At 38.6% G+C, this 22,243-nt stretch overlaps 7 protein-coding genes across 7 annotated transcripts; 2 read left to right on the top strand and 5 right to left on the bottom strand.

The window, feature by feature from the left end:
* Positions 1–408: 408 nt before the first annotated feature.
* On the bottom strand, positions 409–883 carry CBG25959 (the record flags this gene model as incomplete). Its single annotated transcript, XM_045244113.1, has 2 exons — positions 409–525; positions 575–883. 2 exons carry the CDS (start codon positions 881–883, stop codon positions 409–411), a joined length of 426 nt encoding a protein of 141 aa, XP_045098886.1.
* A 280-nt stretch (positions 884–1,163) lies between these two features.
* CBG09226 lies at positions 1,164–1,454 on the bottom strand (the record flags this gene model as incomplete). Its single annotated transcript, XM_045244112.1, has 2 exons — positions 1,164–1,237; positions 1,292–1,454. 2 exons carry the CDS (start codon positions 1,452–1,454, stop codon positions 1,164–1,166), a joined length of 237 nt encoding a protein of 78 aa, XP_045093956.1.
* A 1,560-nt stretch (positions 1,455–3,014) lies between these two features.
* Cbr-mtm-3 lies at positions 3,015–8,623 on the bottom strand (the record flags this gene model as incomplete). Its single annotated transcript, XM_045244110.1, has 8 exons — positions 3,015–3,249; positions 3,587–4,323; positions 4,377–5,131; positions 5,180–5,508; positions 5,556–6,007; positions 6,051–6,212; positions 8,217–8,447; positions 8,498–8,623. 8 exons carry the CDS (start codon positions 8,621–8,623, stop codon positions 3,015–3,017), a joined length of 3,027 nt encoding a protein of 1,008 aa, XP_045093955.1.
* Positions 8,624–10,589: 1,966 nt separating this feature from the next.
* On the bottom strand, positions 10,590–13,247 carry Cbr-xbx-5 (the record flags this gene model as incomplete). The annotated part of the gene is made up of 5 exons (XM_045244109.1): positions 10,590–10,733; positions 10,783–10,994; positions 11,138–11,415; positions 11,463–11,603; positions 13,021–13,247. 5 exons carry the CDS (start codon positions 13,245–13,247, stop codon positions 10,590–10,592), a joined length of 1,002 nt encoding a protein of 333 aa, XP_045093954.1.
* Positions 13,248–13,884: 637 nt separating this feature from the next.
* On the bottom strand, positions 13,885–18,170 carry Cbr-toh-1 (the record flags this gene model as incomplete). The annotated part of the gene is made up of 8 exons (XM_045244108.1): positions 13,885–13,999; positions 15,195–15,405; positions 15,449–15,574; positions 15,975–16,434; positions 17,021–17,100; positions 17,420–17,481; positions 17,654–17,745; positions 18,006–18,170. 8 exons carry the CDS (start codon positions 18,168–18,170, stop codon positions 13,885–13,887), a joined length of 1,311 nt encoding a protein of 436 aa, XP_045093953.1.
* Positions 18,171–18,547: 377 nt separating this feature from the next.
* Positions 18,548–18,715, top strand: CBG25958 (the record flags this gene model as incomplete). Its single annotated transcript, XM_045244107.1, has 2 exons — positions 18,548–18,553; positions 18,668–18,715. The coding sequence occupies 2 exons, from the start codon at positions 18,548–18,550 to the stop codon at positions 18,713–18,715; spliced, it is 54 nt and encodes a 17-aa protein (XP_045098885.1).
* Positions 18,716–20,501: 1,786 nt separating this feature from the next.
* Positions 20,502–20,741, top strand: CBG25957 (the record flags this gene model as incomplete). The annotated part of the gene is made up of 1 exon (XM_045244106.1): positions 20,502–20,741. The coding sequence occupies one exon, from the start codon at positions 20,502–20,504 to the stop codon at positions 20,739–20,741; it is 240 nt and encodes a 79-aa protein (XP_045098884.1).
* Between the last annotated feature and the right edge of the window lie 1,502 nt (positions 20,742–22,243).

Below are 22,243 nucleotides of genomic sequence, written 5' to 3'. Positions count from 1 at the left end.
ATGTTGATCGTGGACGTCAGAATATTGAAACCATCTGTCTCATGTTATGTTTCAAGATCAAGTGAGTTACAAGATCTTTTCGATTATTGTAGAATGTGATATTCAAGTACCCAGAGAACTTCTTCATGTAAAAAAATGTTCAAAGAATTCTGTGAATGCAAAGTTTTCTATCTAGGCCTGTTTTACACCCTACAAAGATTTTAAAGTCTAGTCGTTTTCGAATATTTTACCTACAGTAATCCTTTCAATTTCGAATAATATTCCAACAATAATCCTTTCCCATTCTCAATATTTTTTCCCTACAGTAATCAACAGTGTTTCAACTGGTTCATTCTTCTTGCTCATGTACCAAATCAGAAAATCATGAAAGTATCATATTTATCGAAACGAATAAAAATAAATAGAAAGTTAGGTCGCCTTCTCTCTCCAAAACACATTGGCCAACATCTCTGCTGGAGCATCCTCCCAATCTTTTTCCTTTCCATTTTTGTCGTAAACGACAACGTGAGGAACATATCCATCCCACTGAAACAATAAATATAATCTACTTCAAATACAAAAAAAAGCAGGTTACATGTTCGAGGCGATCACGATGAACTCCTTCGATCTTGTTGATTGTCGTCAGTTTTTCAAGGGACAAGTACTTGTTGTCTTTGCAATGTGTGTGAATCTCATTATAAAACATTTGAGCATTCAACCGTTCCGACGGATTCAATTTGAAAAGTTGTTTCATGATTTTCGTCATGAACTCTCCAGCAAGTTTTGGAATATCCGGGTACTTTCCAGCTTGGACCAAAGCCGTAACACCATCATTAGCAACATGACTGTACGGTCGAGCTGCGTTTGAAAATATTTCCCAGACAAGAATTCCCATTGACCACATGTCTGATTGTTTACTGAATATTCCTTTTCTTCCAATTGTTTCTGGAGCCATCCAACGAGCCGGGAAATTATTAGATTCACTGAGACCAGAATCATCTCGATTGATTTTGAGACCCAAACCGAAATCCGATAGTTTCACAAATCCATTGACAGAGATCAAACAGTTACGAGCAGTATATCACGATGAGTGATTGACATGGATTGGATGTATTTTAAACCAGCTGATGCATCATGAATAAAAATCATTCGTTCTTGAAAACTGATTTCATCGTTGAATTTGGTCAGATGTTGTTCCAAAGTGCCTCCATTGCAGAATTCGATGATAAGAAGAATAGGTACTCGATCGCTGGCAATTCTGAAAAACTGAAATTTTTAACTGCACCGATTTAAAACTGTTAACGAAACTCACCGCAGTGATATTGGCATGACGTAGGTGACTCATGAATTCTACTTCCTGAATCATCTCCTTTTTTTACCTTATTCGCTTCATTGTTTTTTGATTCATCGAGCATCTCATCCAGCTTTTTTGAATTCTTCATCGCAACTTTCACCGAATAATTATCCAGTTCCATCTTTCCACGAAACACATCACTGAAGTTTCCACTTCCGAGCAAATCCTAAATTTTTACTTTTCTCGAGCTCCTGGGCTTTCCTGGACTAACTTTTTTGGTGTTATATGAGATGCGATCATGACAAATCAGATGTTTTCCTTTTGAAATTCCGCGTTTCAAAAAGAAACCAATTCCGAGTGGGTGAGTTTTGTAGTGATTGATCAGATCAATGATTTTATCAAACTTCAAGCTATCCTTCAGAATTCCCAGACTCCATTTTTTATCATCCGGATCTGCTCTATATTATTCTAGATTACTGTATGATGTTCAAAATAATAGATGAATCACCTTATTGTCAAATGACTGTGAATCCGTTTCTTATTGTAGAACGATAGAAAAATTCGAAATCGCTCGTTCGATTATCAGTGGCTCGAATCAAGTAGTCTCCAGCTCTTGTCAGTTTAGTCTCGACTAAATCTCTTGCAGCTAGGCCATGATAAAAGCAGACGCCGTCCAATGATCGAATCTTTTTCAGAATGTATTCGGGTAGCTTGCTGGTTAGTTTCAGATCCGCATCATCTAGAGCCGTGAACATCGCTTCCGATTTCTCTTCGCTCCTGTCATGCTTTCTACTTTTACAGCTTGATTGTTCTAACGATTTGCTGCTGGATTGTTGTTCCGACTCCCTCGTCGATGACGAATTTTCCTGAATTTTCCCTGTTTACCATGTTAATTCAGATGACGTTACCGATGGAGAACCACATGTTGGACGCCGCATTATAGACTGCACTAAATTAACCAATTTTCGATTTTCAATGAAATAATTTGACTTATTTTCACGAAACACAGCTTCCTTCAGAAAACGTGGCACTCAGTGGACAAGAAATCACCTAGCGCTAGCGTAACCTAGTCTAGAAAACTCTTGAAACTGGCCTAAAGTTCATAAATTCATTAGATGTCAAACCTTTTATTTGATCCGCAATTAAAATTCTGAAATGAGTGGCATGGTGCAAATTACCTAGAAAATGGGAAAGATAAAGTCTACAAAATATGAGCAATCCGTAGGGGAGATGCAAGAGCCAAGACACACATAAAATAAATACAAAAAATGGTGATATACGGGGTTTTAGAAATTGAGACATACAAGAACGAGAGAGAAATTTTACTGTGTGAGCTAGTTGGGACGAGAGAATGGAAGGGGGAACGGCAGTTGTGAGTGTGGTGAATTGTGTGGTAGCTATATTAACATATATACATGAATAGAATGAGCGTGAGGTCTTGCAGGTTCTAGAAACAGATTCTTTTGAACGAATCACAGTTAGTGACAAAAATTCAAGTTACAAAATCTAAACGAGAGGAAGAAGAATGATCCTCTCTTTAAAAAAAACACGGGATTGACCAGTAGAAGAAAACGACACGAACACCAAGTTGCGTAACATAGAAATCTAATGAAACATACAGTAGTTAATAAAGGCTACACAATGAGTTAAAGGATATGAAAAATTACATGTGACAGGAAACAAGAAAAAGAAGAACTGATAAAAGAAATGGGTAGTAATGGTTGGGAGAAAAAAAAGGGAATCAACCTTTCACGGCTTGTGAAGAGCTATGCCTGCTAAACTCGCCAGGTGAAGGACGGGGGGACGAGATCGAGTTGGAAGAAGATTTACACGATGAGGGTACTGGTTGAGATCGAGTTGGTGATGATATCGAAGTCAGCATATTGAGTGATGAAGATGATGGAGATGATGCATGTGGAAATGTTGGACCACAAGACGTCGAGTCAAAGGACGACATTTCACTCAGAGATGCTGTTCTGAATACTTTATGGTATTAGTGAGGGTTAATCAACGAATTCGAACTTTTGAAAACGGATTATTTGAATTTTGGGAATTTCTTGAAGATGTTCTTAATCTTCTTTTGTTTCGGAACCTTGAGAACAGATAAATCTTTTAATGGATACTCTGACACATTTTGAACATTAGGAACGCTCAAGTTATCGATCAGTTCCGGGATGGTTTCTTTTCTTGGACTTGAGTTTGTAGGTGTTGTTGAACCGCTGCAACCGGCATTAATGTTTATAGATCAGCAATCATTATCAGCTGGTTCAACTTTCCAAGTCATTAATTTAACCGCCCCAAACAAAAGCTTACCTATTTAGTCTTGGTTCTGGCTCATGCATCGATTCGTAGCACTTATCACATACTCTCTTCTGTACACTCTGCCCTTCTTCCACAACCGCAAATCTCTGCTTCGAGCATTCTTCACAAACAACTCGTCCACAGTTCCGACAATGATGTTGCCTATCCTCTTGATACACACTCATTTTGTTGAACTCCTTTTTACAGAGACAGCAATTTGGAGCCTCCGCTTCCCATGTTGTGTTAGGTCTGAAGTTCGGCAACTCTCTATCTGGATCCATGATTGATAAATCTGACGACGCTCGTTCCAGAGATGCAACGTCAATATCACTGTCGTCTGCGTCACCTCTGATTGGGCTGAGCATTTTCTCGATATCAGCTCGTCTTCGAAGCTCCTCAATTTGTCTATCACGAAGACGAATCGCTTCTTCACGAGCCTTATTCTTCTTCCTGAGCATTGCTTGTTCTTCATCTTCAAACTTGGTCAAACCATCACAGTCAATAGATTCGAGTCCAGTGATATTCGACTGATAAATCGACTGCTGGTAGAAACTAGTCGACAGCGGAAGGTTTCCTCCTTCAGTCGTTGCAGGAGTTGAAGCATTGGCTAACTGATGGTTCGATCCGTCGACATTCAACGAATTGATACTCTCCGAACTTTTGCTTTTGACCAAATTTCCCGAAGAAGACGATGTGATTGGAGTAGCGCAGCCGGACGACGGCCGCTCATCTTTACTGCCGTAGATCATCTTCAAACGCGGAAATCAAAAAGTTATAATCTGTATCAATTTAGTATACTTACCGTATAACGCTCTCCCTCATCAGCAAACACTTCATGCCAAACACGCAAATTGATGATTGAGACGTTGATTGTTTTCAATGGTCCAGCATACCGCTCATCGTACGACTGATTCACAAACTCTTCATTATGTGCTCCGATATATCTCCAAATTTCTACCAGTGTTGCATCCCATTTAGTCATGGCGTCTCGTTTTTCCTTATGAGAGTTGAATAGGAAAGTACCAAACAGACCAGAGTAGGCATGCTTCGCAAGTTTGATCAAATAAGCATGGGAAAACTGGAAAGCAGTCGGTTGTTCTCGTTGAAGATGTCGCACCGCTTCAAGGAACTGTAGGAAAATCGGACACCGTTCACCACTATCAGACCAGGTAGTGTAGGTACCAATCTGTCGATCGTACAGTTTGTGACCAAAAGCGATCCAGTCTCGTCGAATTAGCTCTTCGAAACCTTCCACAGTTCGGTAGTGTTCATCCAACATGATCTTAGCCAATGTCGTTACTTGAGTAGTTCTATCCCAGCCGTCAGAACAATGCACAAGAACTGAATGCCCTTTGGCCAAATGATCTGCACATGAAGTGGCTTGAACAAGTAGACTGCTCAGATTTGTGAGCCATCCTGTTGCTTGAAGGCTGTTTAATAACAGTTCGTTTTCCTTGACTGGTGCGTGGAGCATGGTACGTATGTTTGTGAATGAGGAACGAACGGCATGGATGTTTGGTAGACCAAGGAATTCGAGTTTGGCTTGTTGGTAGTACTCTTAAACATATTGGTTGGCCTAGTCATGAAATCTTGATAATCACAAACCTGTGTTCTCAAAGCCACCACTTCTTGCTCGGTTGGCGAATGCTGAAGCGTAGCCACGTGCATCCATGATAATGAATTGTTTCCTCTCTTCTCCTTCAATTCGACTTGTTCTCACAACTTCCTCGATGATTCTCTCGTCTGTGGTGTTTCTCCAAGATAAGATTCCAACTTGTGGTTGTGAGCTGCGCAAAAGAACAGCACGAGTTTTGCGGCACCTCCAGATGACAGCAGGGAATCGGCCAATCGATCTGTATGGAGCGCTTCTCTCGATTTCTTCATCAGAGATTCCTTTCGGAACAATCACCTTTTCCGGATAAGTAGCACAAACTCTAGAAATTGCCAAAAATTTCAAAAGTTTATAAAACTCTGAACTTACTTGAAGGTTGAATTAACAGTTGAGATTCGGAAGTGTTCTGACATCCCTAATCGTTCAAAATCGACTTGTGTGATTTCATATGCTACGGAATCAGCTCGTTTCAACCAGGAAGGAAGTTGTCCGCACCGTTCAAGCTCGTCCACCGCTTCAGAGAATGACCATGCGAAGTGATTGACTGTCGCCAAAGGAGCTGTATCGTTTTTTGATGTCCAATCCTGCGGCCTTGTGGCGTAAAGTACTGTTGCACTACGATTCAGTCGCTGGAGAGCGGGCATTATCAGTTGATGGATAAAATAAGCGTCCTTATTGTTATTGCAGTACAAGTATGTTGATCGTCCACCCTTCATTAACAGATGAATGGAATTATCGTTAGAGAGATCCATTGTTTCAATTTCCGATATTGGGAAGATATGTACTCTTTTCTTATCCTCCGAAATTTTGATAGTCACTACCTGAAAAGGGAGCCGTGAGTCGTAATTAGAGATAAGAACTCACTCTGTAATTTGTGACAATGATCGTTCCGCCAATGATCGGCCAATCATTCGCCCCGTCGACTTTTACCCGGCACTCTCCAGGTAACAGCGGAAAATCATTTTCATCTTCTTCTTTTACTGGTGGCATTGGATTTCCAAATTGGTAGTTTGCTTCATGCAATGTCTACAATTTTGAACATTTAAAACACGATTACGGCTTCAGGATAACTTTCGGTAGCAAGAAGACAGTATCTCAACTTTCTAAATTTTCTATCGTCGCCATTTTTCGTACACATTAAACGGGAATAACCTTTGAACTGAGATCGAACTGGAGCACAATCTAGACTAATATAATCGATAATCGAAGTTTCTGCAAGAGAGGGGTAGGTTCTGAGCAAACGCTTGCAGAAAATGTTTTGTTTTATTAAAGCCCGTGCCAAGTACACATCCGTTTTTATTTAGCCACTGTGTGAAACAGAAAGCGCACTGTGAAATCAGTTGCAGAGTTTGAGTTTTGGTGATCTTCCGCAGAAAGAATCAATCTATAAAAAACAATGATTGAAAGTTAATTAGAATACGATGTATATTATTGCTGATTGGATTGTGATTTTTTTTCTATTAAACTCTTTCAAGAAATTCTTTCTCCGGCTCTATTTTCAGCAAACACATGATTTCGACCTTCGACTTGGAAGTCGACATAGTCCTGACCCCACTCTTCTCATCTTGATATCGAAACCATTTTCTCCGATGCCCTCTGCTGATACACTCTTTGTTCTCTCTCGAATCACGTGCCGCCACCTCCTCTTGATTCTTTGAGCCGTTCGGTTTATGAACCGTAAACACTTTAAAATCGCTTCAGTAAACCTGGTAAACCTCTGGTAATACATCACTGCTCATGTCTGTTTACATTTCCCTTTTTCACAGTGTTCTCAGCGGTCAGCGAGGCATAGGGATCGGTCCGATTGAGGAGGTGGATTATAATTTAGTTCGGAACACTGGATCAGGCTAACAAACAACTAGTGAGAACTGACGCCTGATTTTTGGTCACGTGCCGACACATTCTTTGTATGGTATCTATTTTCAGACATATCATTGGTGTGCGAATTGGGGAATCAAAGTAGATCTTTGACATTATGATTCAACTTTGGAAAACTTTTTAAAAATTTGTTTCAAAAAAGTCAGCAACTTCTCAATCAACTAAAATTGTTGACTGTTGCGTTTTTTTCACTTTTCTTCTGAAAAGCGAGTTTGAAAACGCCGAGAAGACAGTAACTTCTCTACGTTTATCCATCAGCAATACTATTTTCATCTATCACTATTTGGCTGTCCAAAATTACCAAAACAGGTGATGGCTAGAGTGATGTCTAATAAGAGGGCAAAGAGAAAAAAAGGGAGTGGACAGAGAAAAGTCACTTCTCGAGAAACTTCAAATGAAGTGAAACCTCCTACTGAAACTTTTACGATTTTGATGGGAATCTAACAGACGACAAACCAGCACTGGTTTTAAGAAAATGCAAAACTACAGCCCTTGCAGTTTGGTTTTGAAAAAATGAAGAATTATAGGTGGTAAAATGACAGATCCAATTTCAAATGAACATGAAAATCGTTTAAATGGAGACGACAAACGGCGGCTAGATGTTTTTGACGTTTAAATTATAGATCATTTGAAAAAAAAAGAAGACCATTCAGCCTTCTTTTACGACTTCTTCTTCTTCTTCTTCTTCTTCTTTCACATTTCGTGGGAAAACGAAAAAACAATTGTGACGAAAGTTGAATGTACTTCTTGAAATTAGAAGGGGAGTCGAAGAAATGCAAAAAAATAAATTCTCGAAGAAAAACTCTGGTCATAAATATCAGCAATCAAAAACTTGTTTTGAAGTCAAAGTTAAACAATTGTGACATTTTTCCTATTTTGCAATATTATGTTTAGTGATGCCCACATTGTTTTCAGACAATAAATTTAGGGATTATTAAAGAAAATTTGAATTGAGAAACTAGGCGTGGTACTTGGTCTTCAGCTTAAATAGTCAAATAAAACTCAAAGAATTTTAGGCTTTCGTTGCAATGATTTTTCAGTGTTATCAAATCTTCATTATTTTGTCACTTCCAATTATTGCTATTTATTAATCAACAACAGAAGGAAAGAGTAGTTTGGTTCCCCCTTTCTTACCCTCCACCTGACTCTCGCTCGTCTCTTATCTTCATGGCCTTGTTTCTTTCTTTTCCCTATCTGCATGGTTTTCCTATAGGCACATGCACGTGGTATAAGAAATCGTGGCGACGACAGAAGAAGAAGAATTTTGATTAAAAGGGTCGGTTTCAGATTTACAACTTCTGATGAATACAAACATACCGCTGTTGCTCCATCTACGGAAGGCCCAAGGGATTCGTTTTGTACGTCCACGAAAGAAGCTCCAATCTGGGACTCAATGAATGATTAGAATGAAGTTGAAGTCTGAATATACTTACTAAATTAGCCGGACTGGTGACGTTCATCGGAGTTCCTATGTACGACATGTCCTCACTCGGGTCAGAATCGACCCGTTCGGTTCGGCTACCGCCGATCTCAATCGCTTGAGAGGAAGACCCAGTCATAGAGAATCCTGTATTATCTGGAAATTGAAAGAGAACATAATTGACATTTTTCAGTGAGCAAACACATACAGATTGTAAAATATAACGGGATAAAGGATTGAAAGCTCGCTCTCTCTATCTTCGTAGTTGTATTCTTTCTGCTTTGCGTTGAATATGGTGTTCACTGAAACGATTGAATTATCGGTGAATGGCAAAGAAGAGGAGAAATGTTGCGAACACGAAACAGATACACTTTTGGCAAACAATGCTAAAAGGAGAGGTTTTTTTGTTGATAAAGGGAAATCGAAAAGAATTGTTAGATAAGGAAGACTTTCATAGAATAACTTTCAGCTGACAGCGTTTTTTTTTTCTCGGTGGAGTTAAATTTGGATAAATCGAGAGAAAAAAACAAAATATAGTTCGATTTGTTCTACGAAAAGAAATTGGTTGAAAATAAATATGTCGATTCGAAAAATGATGTTGAAAACAACAAAAAAGTGTTCATTCGCGAATCCGTTTAAGAAAATATGGCATCGTTGGCTTTCCCAAAAATTTAAAAAAAACGATGTCGTTTGGCATAGGGAAAAAGAGAGACAACGCATGAAGAAAGCTCCGGAAAATGGTCGATTCGAGAAATTTAAATAACTTTAAAATTGGCGCCTTCGCGGGCTAACAAACTGTTGTTCGCGATTTGTAAATCAAAAACTTAATGACAGTCACACGACGAGTTTTGCGAAGTTTCAAAAGAAAGAATATTCAGAAAACTAGATAATTCAGTGATTTTTTGGAAATCATTGATGGCTAGAATGTGCAGAAAGAGCGTATTGGATAGTGTGGGTAGAGGCGTGTGGAAGGAGAAATAGTGTAGATATCAAAAGGAGACGCAGGCACTTCGAGAACCGTCTACGAGGCGTTTCGTTGCGGGCTCTCTCTTTTTCTCTCCGCTTCTCTCCACTTCGATCAATAGGCGCGTGCTGTCTCTCGTCATCTCGCAGTACTCTCTACTTCTTTTCTTTTCCCTCTCTTCGAATCTAACACTGTCTCCTCAAAGCAGTCACATGTGTTCTTCCCTTTTATTGTGTTTCTCTCATTCTGTTTGTTATTATTCAGTAGGGTACCGGGCAAAGGGGATGGAAAAAAGAAGAAGAAGAAGAGAGGAAGAAGGCTTGCGGGTTCGCCGAAAGAACACAACACCACTCTCTCTCTCTAATCCGAACTTCGTCTCTACTGGTTCTCCAATATTTCTTCCAGTCGTTTTTTTGTCTCCTCATCCTCTTCTTCGCTTACTCACCCAGTCAACTGTTTATTAGTCGAGTGGTTGCTGCTTGACTGGCGCTGTCAGAGGAAACCGAAACCCAAAACAACCTGGAAAAAAGTTGAGAAACAGGTTCACACTTTTATTGCAAAAAGATATAGCGAATACAAATAAAAGTTTGAAAGTATTGCATCGGGAGGAGATCTCAAAGGCCATTGAAGCAAGTGTACAATTTTAGGTCAAGTTGATTGGGAGAGCTTGTTACCAGAACTCATGAGACGGGTACATTAGTTTGTTGGAAATATAAGACCTCATCATCTGTTCAAGGAACTTACATTAGGGAAAGATTGTTGAACTTTTAAAAGTCAGAAGATTCAAGAGGGGTGGGGGAGTTTATATACAGTATTTATCAAAAAAGAATTGAAGATTATATTAGGTTTTCGTTAGATTACCAAGAGAGTTTTTTCAAACCGTTAAACCTGTAATAGAAGAGCCCCTCTCACTGTCAAGTTTGAGCTAACTTATCTCGGTTCCCGGAAAAGATATCAAAAATGTCTTAGCTGACAAACCACTTCTGATACTGTGATAAGAAATTAATCAGTTGACGAAATTTTCATATCTTTCACAGGAACCGAGAAAAATTGGCTCAAAGTTGAAAGTTGAAGGGCCATTCTATTACACGTTTTACGGTATAATCTTCTGGAAGGAATAATACAAAAACCGTTAAGATACTTATTTGGTCTCGACTGGAGTGATTTGAGCTCCAGTATATTCTTTCGATTGTGGAGTGATAGTCCAAGTGGTTCGAAGATTACGGGCTGCCTCGTATGCTGGTGGAGATGAACTTTCGTAGTTTGGTGGTGGCATGTCAAGAGCCTATAATTTTGAAAGAAATTAGAACACAATTATAGACATTTAGATAAACCATCTTTTGTGGGAGTGGTTTCACAACTTGAATTGCTTCCGGAGCCGGGCCGACCGGGTACTCGTGAACAGTGGTACGGTAGAAGCGTTCACGGAATCGGAAACGACTGTTGAATGGTTCCAAGAGAAGGATCGAAGCGAAGAAGATGAGACGAACGAATGATTCGTATTCAGAGAACATGAATCGGGGAGCGTGAGAGACGAACATTTGGACTGAAATGCAAATTCACCTAATTAAATGGCCTCAAAGAGGAAAATGAATAATTCAGGAGGTCCTCCTTATTTCAAATGCTCCACACTTTTTAAAAATCGCTCTAATTGTAAATATAAATGCCCATCAATATATGATAACATACATTCCATGTAGGCGAGTGGGACGGAGATGATCATTGCGAAAACCTGCAGAGAATGGAATTGCCGGATAGCTTCAGCCTGATCACTCGATGGATCGTGCATGTATTTAACTTTGCAGACTCCGTAGAGGAGAGTCAAAACGAACACGAAATGACCGAAGAGAAGGAAGACAAACGGAAGATTTGGCATGTGTTTCACTTTATCGTGTACATCGAACATTCCATTGTAGAATGAGATACTGAATATCATTGCGACGGCACAAGAAGCTCCGACACGCATTCTAAAATAAAACCTAGAAATGAAAAATTACATCACCCTTTGACTTACGCCAACTCGCATCTAGACATTCTCCGATCTCTTTTGATGCAGCAAACGAGTCCTGATGCCATTAAGAATCCTCCCCAGACGATGAGCATGACGAAAGAGCAAAGCATGATTGATTTGAACACGGAATCACGGAAGAAGATACTGGAAGCTCTTTTTTTTGTTTCTAGAAGAACTCTCGAGAACGGCACGTCACTTCTTGATCAACACAGCATATCCGAGCCACAAATCACCAAACTTTTAATCATATACCAAAAGGCCAGATTGTTTTCTTATTAGATAAACATTTCTCAGAAAATTTTTATTATTGTTATCAATAACAAACGCTACCGTAGTCGATAGGGATACAAACTTTAAGTTTTCTCGATGATGCCATAGTTGGTGAGGTATACGGTAGCATACATTCCAAAGATCACATAACAAAATTAATATTCTGCGAAAATGAGGAAATCTGATTTTCAGTCCATTTTTCTATCTTGCTATCGTAGTTCCTATAGAGCAGTTGCAGAAGTTATGTTGTGTTGAAGAACTTGAGAAAACTCAATATTTTAAAAAGTTGGTAACATTGATCATGTTAGTGCAGTGTAGATACAGAGGATTTCCGAGTTTCCAGATTTCGTTTTTTCCCTCATTTGTCTATTTCTAGATTTTCTGGGCTCAATATTGTCTTCTGAAATCTATCCTATTAGTTACCAACCTAATACTTAGTACTAATACTTAATAATACTTAATACTTAATACTAATACTAATACTTAATACTTAATACTTAGTTGTCAACCTAATATTCGAATTTTCCAAACAATTTGTGCTATGGATTAGTGAATTTTAGAAATTCTGAAATCCAGAATATTTGAATTTTCAAATTTCTGAACTTCCAAATTTTCGAAATTTCTGGTTTCCGAAAGTTCCGAATTTCTGAATTTTTGAATTTTCGACTTCAAGATCTCACACTCAGATGATTCGAATTTCTCAATTTCCCGAGCTTTTCGAATCTTCCAAAATCCCCAACCTTTTGCATTTCAAGATGACTATTTAGTCTGGATTATTTCGTATTTTGATATTCTGAAATCCGGAATACTCGAATTCCGGAATTCGTGATTACATTCTGTGATGATGAGAATTGTTTATCATGTTCCGACAAGAAATCTTTATCTTCTGACTTTCTGATCTTCTGAACTTTGCTCGCACTTTCCGCCAATATTCACATGATCAAAGCGTCATAAATCATTGTGAGAATTCTCATTCAAAACTAAGCCGAATGAGTATAGACATTCTCTACCAGATCTACAGTAATCCGCCATCAGCTCTAACCGTCAAAAACTTTTCACAGTCGAGAAGAAGCGGTCATATAGTAACCCGTAGCTAATAGAGCACTCTTAGATTATCCAATTCAAGGGACTTCACTATGCGGTTAAGGGACTTCACTATGCGGTTGTTTAGATGAGGCCAATCTATACCGCCACCAAATTTCTGGACGGCACTTTTAGGCGACACGTGATTCGAGAGTCATAGCGTTACAGATAACCTAGATCTACTTTCCTCCCTCATTCTTGAACTTACTAATCGAAAGTATGAAGTGTTTCCTTGGCATCCTTGAGCCGAGAAACGTCCAATCCGAAAAGAGCCGAGTTCATGATAACCGGGAAGAGATTGAAGAAATAGGGAGCAGTTGAATATGAAACCAAAACAGCCAAAGGATGTTCTCTATCCTCATTATGAGTCACCGAAATGTGCAACCAAAAGATTGCCAGATCAGCAAAAATGTTGATTAACGAGAAGAAATACATCCTGATGGTAGTGGATGTTTCAATTCTCGAAAATCAACTCAACACTCTCCACACAGCTGTCTTTTGAAGCAGAATGTGGTGTGTTGAGGAGAGGAGGTAGGGCCGGCGGCTCCAATCATGAGATTCATGTTGCCATGGAGACTGCTAGTGTCTCTGCCACAATTATCATTTGACCAGATTCCAGACGAAGAGAATCGACATGATCAACATCGACGTTTTCCACCAGAAGTAGAGAAAATAGTGCGCGTTGCTATGAGACTCTGAAAATTTAATCATGTGGATATCCGGCCGTTTGCTGCAAAGTAGAAGGACAAGAACCATTGAAACAAAATCGTTCATTCTATGATATAGAGACAAAAAAGTGCATAGAATCCCGTAAGAGAAACGAAATGAAGTAGACACAAATTATTAGAAATTACATAAAATAGGGTACAGAAATATACAGAAAACAGGATCTTGAAGAACAAAAAAAGCTAGAGGAAACCTGAAACTGAGCATTTTTAATTTTTCGGTCACCGGGGAACGAGTATGTAAAGGTATTGAAGGGAAAACTGGGAAGAAAATAAACAAGAGATCATTGAAAAAAGCCTGGGATCCGAGAGAAAAGGGGGGGGGGTTTTATATAGAACTGTAAAAATTAGGTTTGACGACGGAATCGAAGTGAGAATCGAGCAGTTCGTCCATTTGGATGGTAGATCACAAAGATTTGATTACTTTCAGATACAGTATCTTCTTTTGGTCGGTAACAACAACTAAATAACTTTGAGATTACAATGGACTCTATAAGTTTCTAGTTGAGATACCATAAAACCTGTAATAGAAGGGCCCCTAACATTTAACTTTGAGCTCAATTATCAAGGGCACGCTCTCCCACAGAACAATTCCGAACTGCAAATTAATTTTTGATCTACAGAAAAAAGTTTGGCGCGATCACAATTGCAGGTCTAAAACCTTAATTTCAGAATTTTTTATCTGATTTTGTGGAGTTTCAAAATGATTCAAATGATTCTTTAAAAATTAATTAGTGGTTATAAATTCATTTATGGTCGTTTTCCGGAAGAAATTATTCCACAAATGACCAAATTTCCAGATTTTTTAAAGGAAAAATGTATCTCCTCTTTCAGTTTTTGACATTTCTAGAAGTTTTACAGCTCAAAAGAACCGCAATAATTTATTCTTCATTTTGTATGGATGAATTTTTGATTCGGTTGACAGAACTTTTTTTATAATTCAAAAACCTCATGAAATTGCACAAAATAGCATTTTTGCGTTGTTTTTTGATTATAAAAAAAGTTTTATCAGACGAATTAAAAATTCGTCCATAGAAAATGTAGAGAAAATAATTGCGGTTTTTTTGAGCTATAGAACTCCTAGAAATGTCAAAAACTGAAAGAGGAGATAGATTTTTTCTATAAAAAACTTTCAAAATTACCATTTTTGACATTTTTTTCTTCCGGAAAACGACCATACATGAATCTATAACCACTAATTAATTTTTTAAGAATCATTTGAATTATCTTGGAACTCCACAAAATCAGATAAAAAATTCTGAAATTATGGTTTTAGACCTGCAATTGTGATCGCGCCAAACTTTTTTTCTGTAGATCAAAAATTAATTTGCAGTTCGGAATTGTTCTGTGGGAGAGCGTGAAGGGTGTTGAAAAAGATATAAAGAAGTGGTCAACTGATGAAATACTTATCATAGTTTACTTTTTGATATCTTTCATAGGAACCGAGGTATATGGGCTCAAAGTTGACGGCTTGGGTGCCCTTCTATCAGAGTGTTTACGGTAAGTTTCTATTCATAATTTTCGAGAAAAAAAACTGTTTCCCATTGTCATTTAAGAGAAAAAACGTTTCGAACGTTTTCTTACAAACATCTTTCCATTAGCCGTTACTCTCGAAAACCACTTTATATCCATTATTAGAATCGCTTCAAAATCTAACCTTCTGAATCCAGTAAGCCTGACATCCAGTTTGTGTTTAATCTCGACGTACGATTGACAACCATACGAACACGGGAATTCACCATCCGAGAGACGGAAACGAACTCTGGAACCATCGGGTACAGAGATTCTCCAATAGCAATGAACATCTCGTCCTTGAGGACTGGACAACGTTTGCCATTGATCAGATGCATGGATTTCACCACCACATGCTGAATATTAACTTATAGATTTGTAAACGAAGGTAAAACAAACGTGATGGCTGAAGTCTACTACAATCGGCTCCTCCAAGTCCTTCTGGACAACGGCAGACGTTACAGTTGTTTGGATCTGGATATCCTCCAGCAAGACAATTCAGATGGTGCCTTCCTTGGCAGGCGTCTGAAATTTTGATTGCGAATGATCGAATAAACTTTTTTGCTAATTCGTTTTTCGTTGAAACTTTTTGGTACTTTTTTTAATATTTCAAATTGCATCTCACTGAAATTAGCTTTTATTCTTTACAAATAAAAAATATCGGATCAGCATACCGTGAACACTCTAATAGATGGCCACTCTATATGTACTTACACTTTGAGCACAATTATCTCAATTTCTATAAGAGATAACCAAAATATGTGAATTGATAACGTGTTGGTGATATTATGACAAACATTATATCTGTTGACCAATTTTTGTTATCTCTCATAGAAATTGAGATAGTTCAGTTCAGTGCAAGTATTGGGTGGTCTTCTATTAGAGTGTCTACGATATTTTCACTGTTTCGCTTTAAAAAACTCACTTGGACAGTAAATATCATTGATAACCTTTGCATCCAAAAATGCCATTTTCTCTGTTCCCATTGTTGTGACATATTTCAATTCCTTTGGAACAATAGTAAAATCAGAAACCTTGACGGCATGTGCAACTGCATGATAATGCATCAAACTACCATAATCATATGGAATTCTTCGTGGCGAGACCTGCCGAATACCAAAAGCTTGGAGCATTGATCGGAACGGCATGAATGAAGCAGTTGCCTCTTCCATCACATTCTTCCAGTTGATTGAGATGTGACGATCACGGTCCGGTCTCTGATGAGTGTGCCAGAAACCAAGGGCGTGTCCTGTCTCGTGAGCAACCACATATTCTTCAGCACATTCTGATCCGATGATGATGTCTTGATGACCTCCGTTTCTTCCGATGTATTCAGTGAAGCAACTGTCTCCTTTCTCTAGCACATATCGGATGGCATCGCGGCTCTGCAAATGTTAACATGAGCCATTTTGTAGACAAAAATCTGATGAACAAGAAAAATAATTAAGACCGTGGGATTGTGGTTTTTTGGTTTTTGCGTCTTGTAGTAGGTTCTAGTAACTGAACTGACATGAATAACTAAATGGGAAAAGAACTGAATATGAAGTTTGAAACAATAAACTTAATGTTGCTCTGTTATACTAGCAGACCTCTGGTCAGAAATTTCAAATTTGAAAAAAGAGAGAATTTAATGAACGCAATTTTTAGAACAATTTTTTTCCAACGCCATCAATTTGATGTACTGCATTTACAGTAATCCTCCAATATTTTTTTCCGGGTAAAGGACTGACATGAATATAAAATTTTAAGCAATAAAACTACCAACAGAACTGGCGGGCATCTGACGAGCCTCTGGCGCGTTTCAAGCCTTCACATAATTTCAATTTCGAAAATAGATCAATCGCACCAAAATATCTAAGAGATCAGGTTTTGATGAACGAAAATTTTTACAATAGTTTTGCTTTTAGATTTCAAAAAGTCGAAAAAATTGGAGTACTGTATCTACAGAAACCCTTCAATAGAGCCACATACCTGCATATTTTCTCTGAACCTCAAACATGTCGACTCTTCCCACATTCGAATCCCGCGCCGGATCAAGCTTTGAAAGTTATCTGAAAAAAAAGAATTATTATTCTCGACACATCATTTTTCTCTCCACAAAAACCATTTCCGGTATCGCATTCCCGAGGTCAAATCGGTCGGAAAAACATATATGAAAAGAGTGGAAATTGCAAACAACCGTGGTAAATTATGTGAAACGAAACGGGCAGGCGACAAGTTTTCAGAAGCAAGGCCGTGTAACACTTCAACCCAATAATACTCGACTTTCAGTTTCTCTTTTCTCTTATTTTCATCGTTGAACTTCTAAGGAAACGTAAAAATGATTTCAGGATGAATCAGAACCATGGATCATTGGTACTTCCTCATAACACTTTTTTGCCATACGCGTGATTCGTCTACAAGTGTCCACATGCCCTCGTCGGGTACTTTCACTTCATCTTCCACCAAAAACTCTCTCTTATGCTTCTGGTGATTCTGCGCAAAAACCACATAATCGGTATGGCGGTGTTATGTGCGCGCACTGCCTAAGCTACTTACTGTATTGCGAATAAATTGCATAAGAATCAAAAAAGAAGTAGTTGATCGAAGAAAAAGTTAGAAGACTCACAATCGCCACCCCAAATTTGGAAAGGAATTTCATAGGAACTCCAGTCATAAATTGGTCCAGCTATCACCTCGCGTCGATGTCGATGGACCTGAAAAGAACGAATTTCTAGTATCAAATGAAAAAGGAAAAGTGGAACACAAGGAAGGACAGTGTGACAAATGATACACTTTCCCTTGGGTGATATCAGAAAAAGGGAAATTGCGAAAAGCTTCCTTTTTTGACTGGTCTCATTTGATAATGATGACATTGATTACATAAGAACACATGACCTCTGGCATCTCTGCGTCTAGAGATTAGCAATCCCAAGCTTCGAATCTTCAAAGCTAAACGTATAGATTGAAAACTTACTTTCGTTCTGCTGACTGTTTCAATCGTTGTAAAGTGTGGATATTTATCGGAAGCCATAACTTCTAGACCCGGAATCTCAAAGATCTTTGAAGTATTGCCGAACGCAGCATCTCCGATGGCAACCAGTGCCAACGGAGCAAGAATGAGCACCAATGAATTAGTCATTGGTGCTTTGAGGTAAGGGATACCTGAAAAGTGAAATGGTTAGGGATCAGTAGTTGAAAGAGAAAAGAGGATCAATGATTGGGAAATGTTTTTTTTTGGGTCTTTGTCCAAACATTCAACTAGTAAATGGCAAATTGAAATCAAAATCGTTGTACCGAGATACGGAGAGACGTAGACATAGAAAGAGAGAATCAGATGAAGAGGCGGGTTACTGTGGTGTAGGTTGATGTAGGAGGGTGGCCCTCTAGTCGAGACTATCGAGAAAAAAACAAAAGAGATGATGACAAGTGGGCGGAGTCAGACGGACGGAGTTCGTTTTTTTATTTCTTATTCAATTCGGCAATAGATGGGAGTAAAAGAAGAAGGTGGGAAGTAAGATGACGGTGTATCTAGTACTAGAGAAGTAGTAGAAGCGATCACAGGGGGACATACACCGGTTTGTTGCAGCAAAAGCAGATGGAGAAGCAGCCAGAAGGCTGGCCCAAAAGTATATTGAGGAGAGAGAGAGAGAGGGGAAGGGGGCAAGTATTCAGATGAAGAAATGAGAGAAAGAAAGACGAACAATCTATATCGGGGAGTAGAGAGAAATATATGAACAGTCTTAAAACGGTCTTTTTTTCAGGCAATATCAGCTGTTCGATAAAGAGTGAATATTTTTCTCTCTAATAAGAGCTTTATCTATGAGTTGTTTGGGAGTCCGTGATGCCGAGAGTTCATTGAAGATGAGCATATAAACTTCTTGCTCCATCAGTTTTTATTTAGACATTTCTAGATGTTTCCAGAAAGTGAATCTCTGTTTCCAGAAAGTTGAAGGACGGTTTTTTAGAGTTAGGATACGCATTTCGACTTAACGGTGTACCATGCTTCGTGTTCACTCTGCGTACATCTATCATGACCGCGTTTATCTATGCCGTTGGGCGGCCGTTCCAGCTTTGCCCGCGTGGTTCAGTCGGTAGCGGCGCCGCGCCTTCAATACTTATCCCGCAAGTTTAACTCCTGAAAGGGTTATATGAAAAAAGTTTGAGACAGATCTTTTTCATGCTCCCTCGTCCTTAGGATCCTTTTTTTAAACTCAATTTTGATTTTCAGAAACTCAGAGCTTGAATAAATCTAGTCACAGCTAACTATAAGATTAAGTATAAACTCAGTTCTCCAATTTCAACTTATAGTTTTTCAAAGAAAACATTTTAGTGTCCAAAAGGTGAGGAGCGGAGCAGGCGCACCAGCCAGACTGAAGGCTGGTAACAAAAACAAACATTATTGTATTAGGTTGTTCGGAAAGTCCTTTCCATTTTTAGCGTCAGATACATTCAAAGTAAAATAGGTCAAAACGATGTCGGATAAATTGGAGGTAATGACCATCGTTATCAATGACTATCTGCCAATGCCCCACTAAATTGTGGATACCTTCCTTCCAGAACTCCGGTCACAGCGAGTTCAAAATCAAGTCAACCCATTTTTGATACGTTGTTTTGAAGTAAATTTTCGTCAATCAAGATGACGTTAGAAGTGGCTGGATGGGTAATAATCAGAATGTAGAAGGTTAGAGCTATACAGTGAATAAGGCAGAATCGTCTAGACATATCCACCGAGATCGGCCTGGGTCTTCCTTCCCTCATGAGGTTGAGAATTTTAATTTTCAAAATAAACCTTTACGTTCCTCTCCAATCGAGATCCACATAAAGTCTGAGTTATGTCACCTGACAAGAATAGGTATGGGTCGTAAAAGTGACGCTATTATCAGGCAGTACCTAATACTCCATTCTTTGGTAGACCACCATACCGACAACCTCCCATTTTTAACACGAATTTCACGTTTCGAGACGTCTGATGGTTGAGCGCCTTTGTCAACCCATTTGGCTTGTCGCTTATTGTAATCACGCATTACCCATTTATCACCACTAGCAATGGTTTGATTCCAACATTCATGTGTGCAACGCAGGATGAGAAGATTCAAACAGGTGCCCACCCGGGGAAAAAAGTTGCGTTGAGCCAAAAGATGGGGTCAATTTCTTCTCACTTTTTTGACTGTGCCGAGAGTTTTCAATTTACGGTTTTTTAACGAAAGGCTTGCCACTGATGTACTTCATATATCACACACAGTTTGAGGCGGGCCCGTTTCTTTCCCGGCTTTTAATGCATCCAAACCTAAGCCCATTTGCCTTTTTGAAGATTTTCGTCAAACAAGAATTCCCGTTTTTCAAATTACTGAATCCAGGTTGTGATGGTAGTTCGAATGGATGCATTTGCGTTGTTAACCGCTACTAGTTGGCGATCGATTTCAGCTAATTTAAGATCAGATATAAATACAATTAAAATGAAAGTCCAAAAATGGAAATTAATAGAGCCGAAAACGGTGAGCATATCTCATTACACGAAAAGGGGGGGAATGATCTCTGTTGGGGTGCAGACACTATTAGACCCCACCAATATACTGATAAAACGACAGCTTCCTCGCTTTTACCCCGTTCAAAAAAACAAAGTTTGAAAACAACAGATCAAAAATGGAAAGGACTTTCCGAACAACCTAATAAAAACAAAATGCTTTTGTCCCATGAAAAAACACTATAAATCAAACGAAAACTATAAAAAAGCTTTGCTTACAGAACGAAACGACAAATAATCATTTCAAAAATTTCAGAATTCATCGATAACGAAGAATTGATGAGTCAACAAACAATTTATAGTTCCTTCTTTTCAAGAAACGAAAATAGAAAACAAAGGTCAAAAGACAGACAAGAAATGTTTGGAATGATTTATTGAAAATACCTGAAAGACTGCAATTAGAACTTTTGAGAAAAAAAAAGCGGCTTTGAATACCATGTTTCAAGGTCTCGATTCTCGAATGATGAGAACAGAAAATGAAAAAGAGGAAGTTGGAAAAACGATTGAGAGAATAGTAGGAGAAAGCTTACCCCGTCTCCGCCCCCATTTCTCTCTTCCGCTGTCTGTTATTTCTGACTTCTGATGTTGGCATTCAAAAGAGAGTAATATTGGTTTTATTATGACGGAAAAAGTAGATTATCCTCCTTTTCTCGTTCTGTCAAGCTTCAATTTTATGCCCAGATTGGGAAAGGTTCTGCAAAAACTGTAACATCGGGTTGTGAACTGATTTTGTTCCGGTGCTCGGATATTTTGAAAAATGAAATACTGTGAACACAGTATGATAATCCGAGCTATTCAGAAAACCTGAAAATGAGATTGAAAAACAATAATTTTGGAGCAATCGAAAATCTACAGGGTGGTGCTCAATTATCCGGGCTGATGAAAACGGGTATAAATATCTTTAGACATAAATACCTTGAAAGAACGAAAATTGGTAGAAATATAGCGCGCCGTTGTAATTTTCATGAGAGTAAAATACTTTGACAAGCGATAACTCAGCTCAAAGTTTATCAAATAATTTGGCCAGTTTACTGATGAATACTTGGCCGGTTTACTGATGAATTATTTGAGTTGGAGCACACCAATTTTGAGCATATTACAACGCTTTCTTCAATTTTTATGCTACTTTCTTTAGTCCTGGCTGATTAGGTGCCACCCTGTAAACTCAAACATCTCAAAATCTTGCTGTAAAACTGCAATTGAACTTCATGAATACTCGAAAAGATTCCTCCATTTCCAAAATCAAGGCCGATAGAAAAATAGATACAAGTTATCGAGATTGTGTAACACAACTTCAGGGATTTTTCTGTTACACCACACCATATTCTATTGTCAATCTCGGCCTTGAATATCTAAGGGCAGCACCTTGTGTGTGTGTGTGTGTGTGTGTGTGTGTGTGTGTGTGTGTAGGCAAAGTTGGGTATTTTTAGAATGAAAATGTACTGAAAACGCCAAGAACTGGCGAAAAATTGTAAATCACTCAAATTGACCCGCAAATGAGTCAAAAAACACCGATGGCCTAACTTTTTGAAGAGTTTTCTAGGCCATCGTTCTGAAACTTACAACTAGGTGGCCTAGGAAATTGGAAAACTCGGTTTCTAGGCGTTTTTAATCGTTTTCGTATGGTTTCTTGGGTTAAATTACACAAATTCCATTGGAAAACCTCGAATTTTTTGAACTATTGGCCT

The sequence above is a fragment of the Caenorhabditis briggsae genome (assembly GCF_000004555.2).
Source record: "Caenorhabditis briggsae complete genome, chrIII, whole genome shotgun sequence".
Taxonomy (NCBI): Eukaryota; Metazoa; Nematoda; class Chromadorea; order Rhabditida; family Rhabditidae; genus Caenorhabditis; species Caenorhabditis briggsae.
This window is presented reverse-complemented; position numbering and strand designations above follow the sequence as displayed.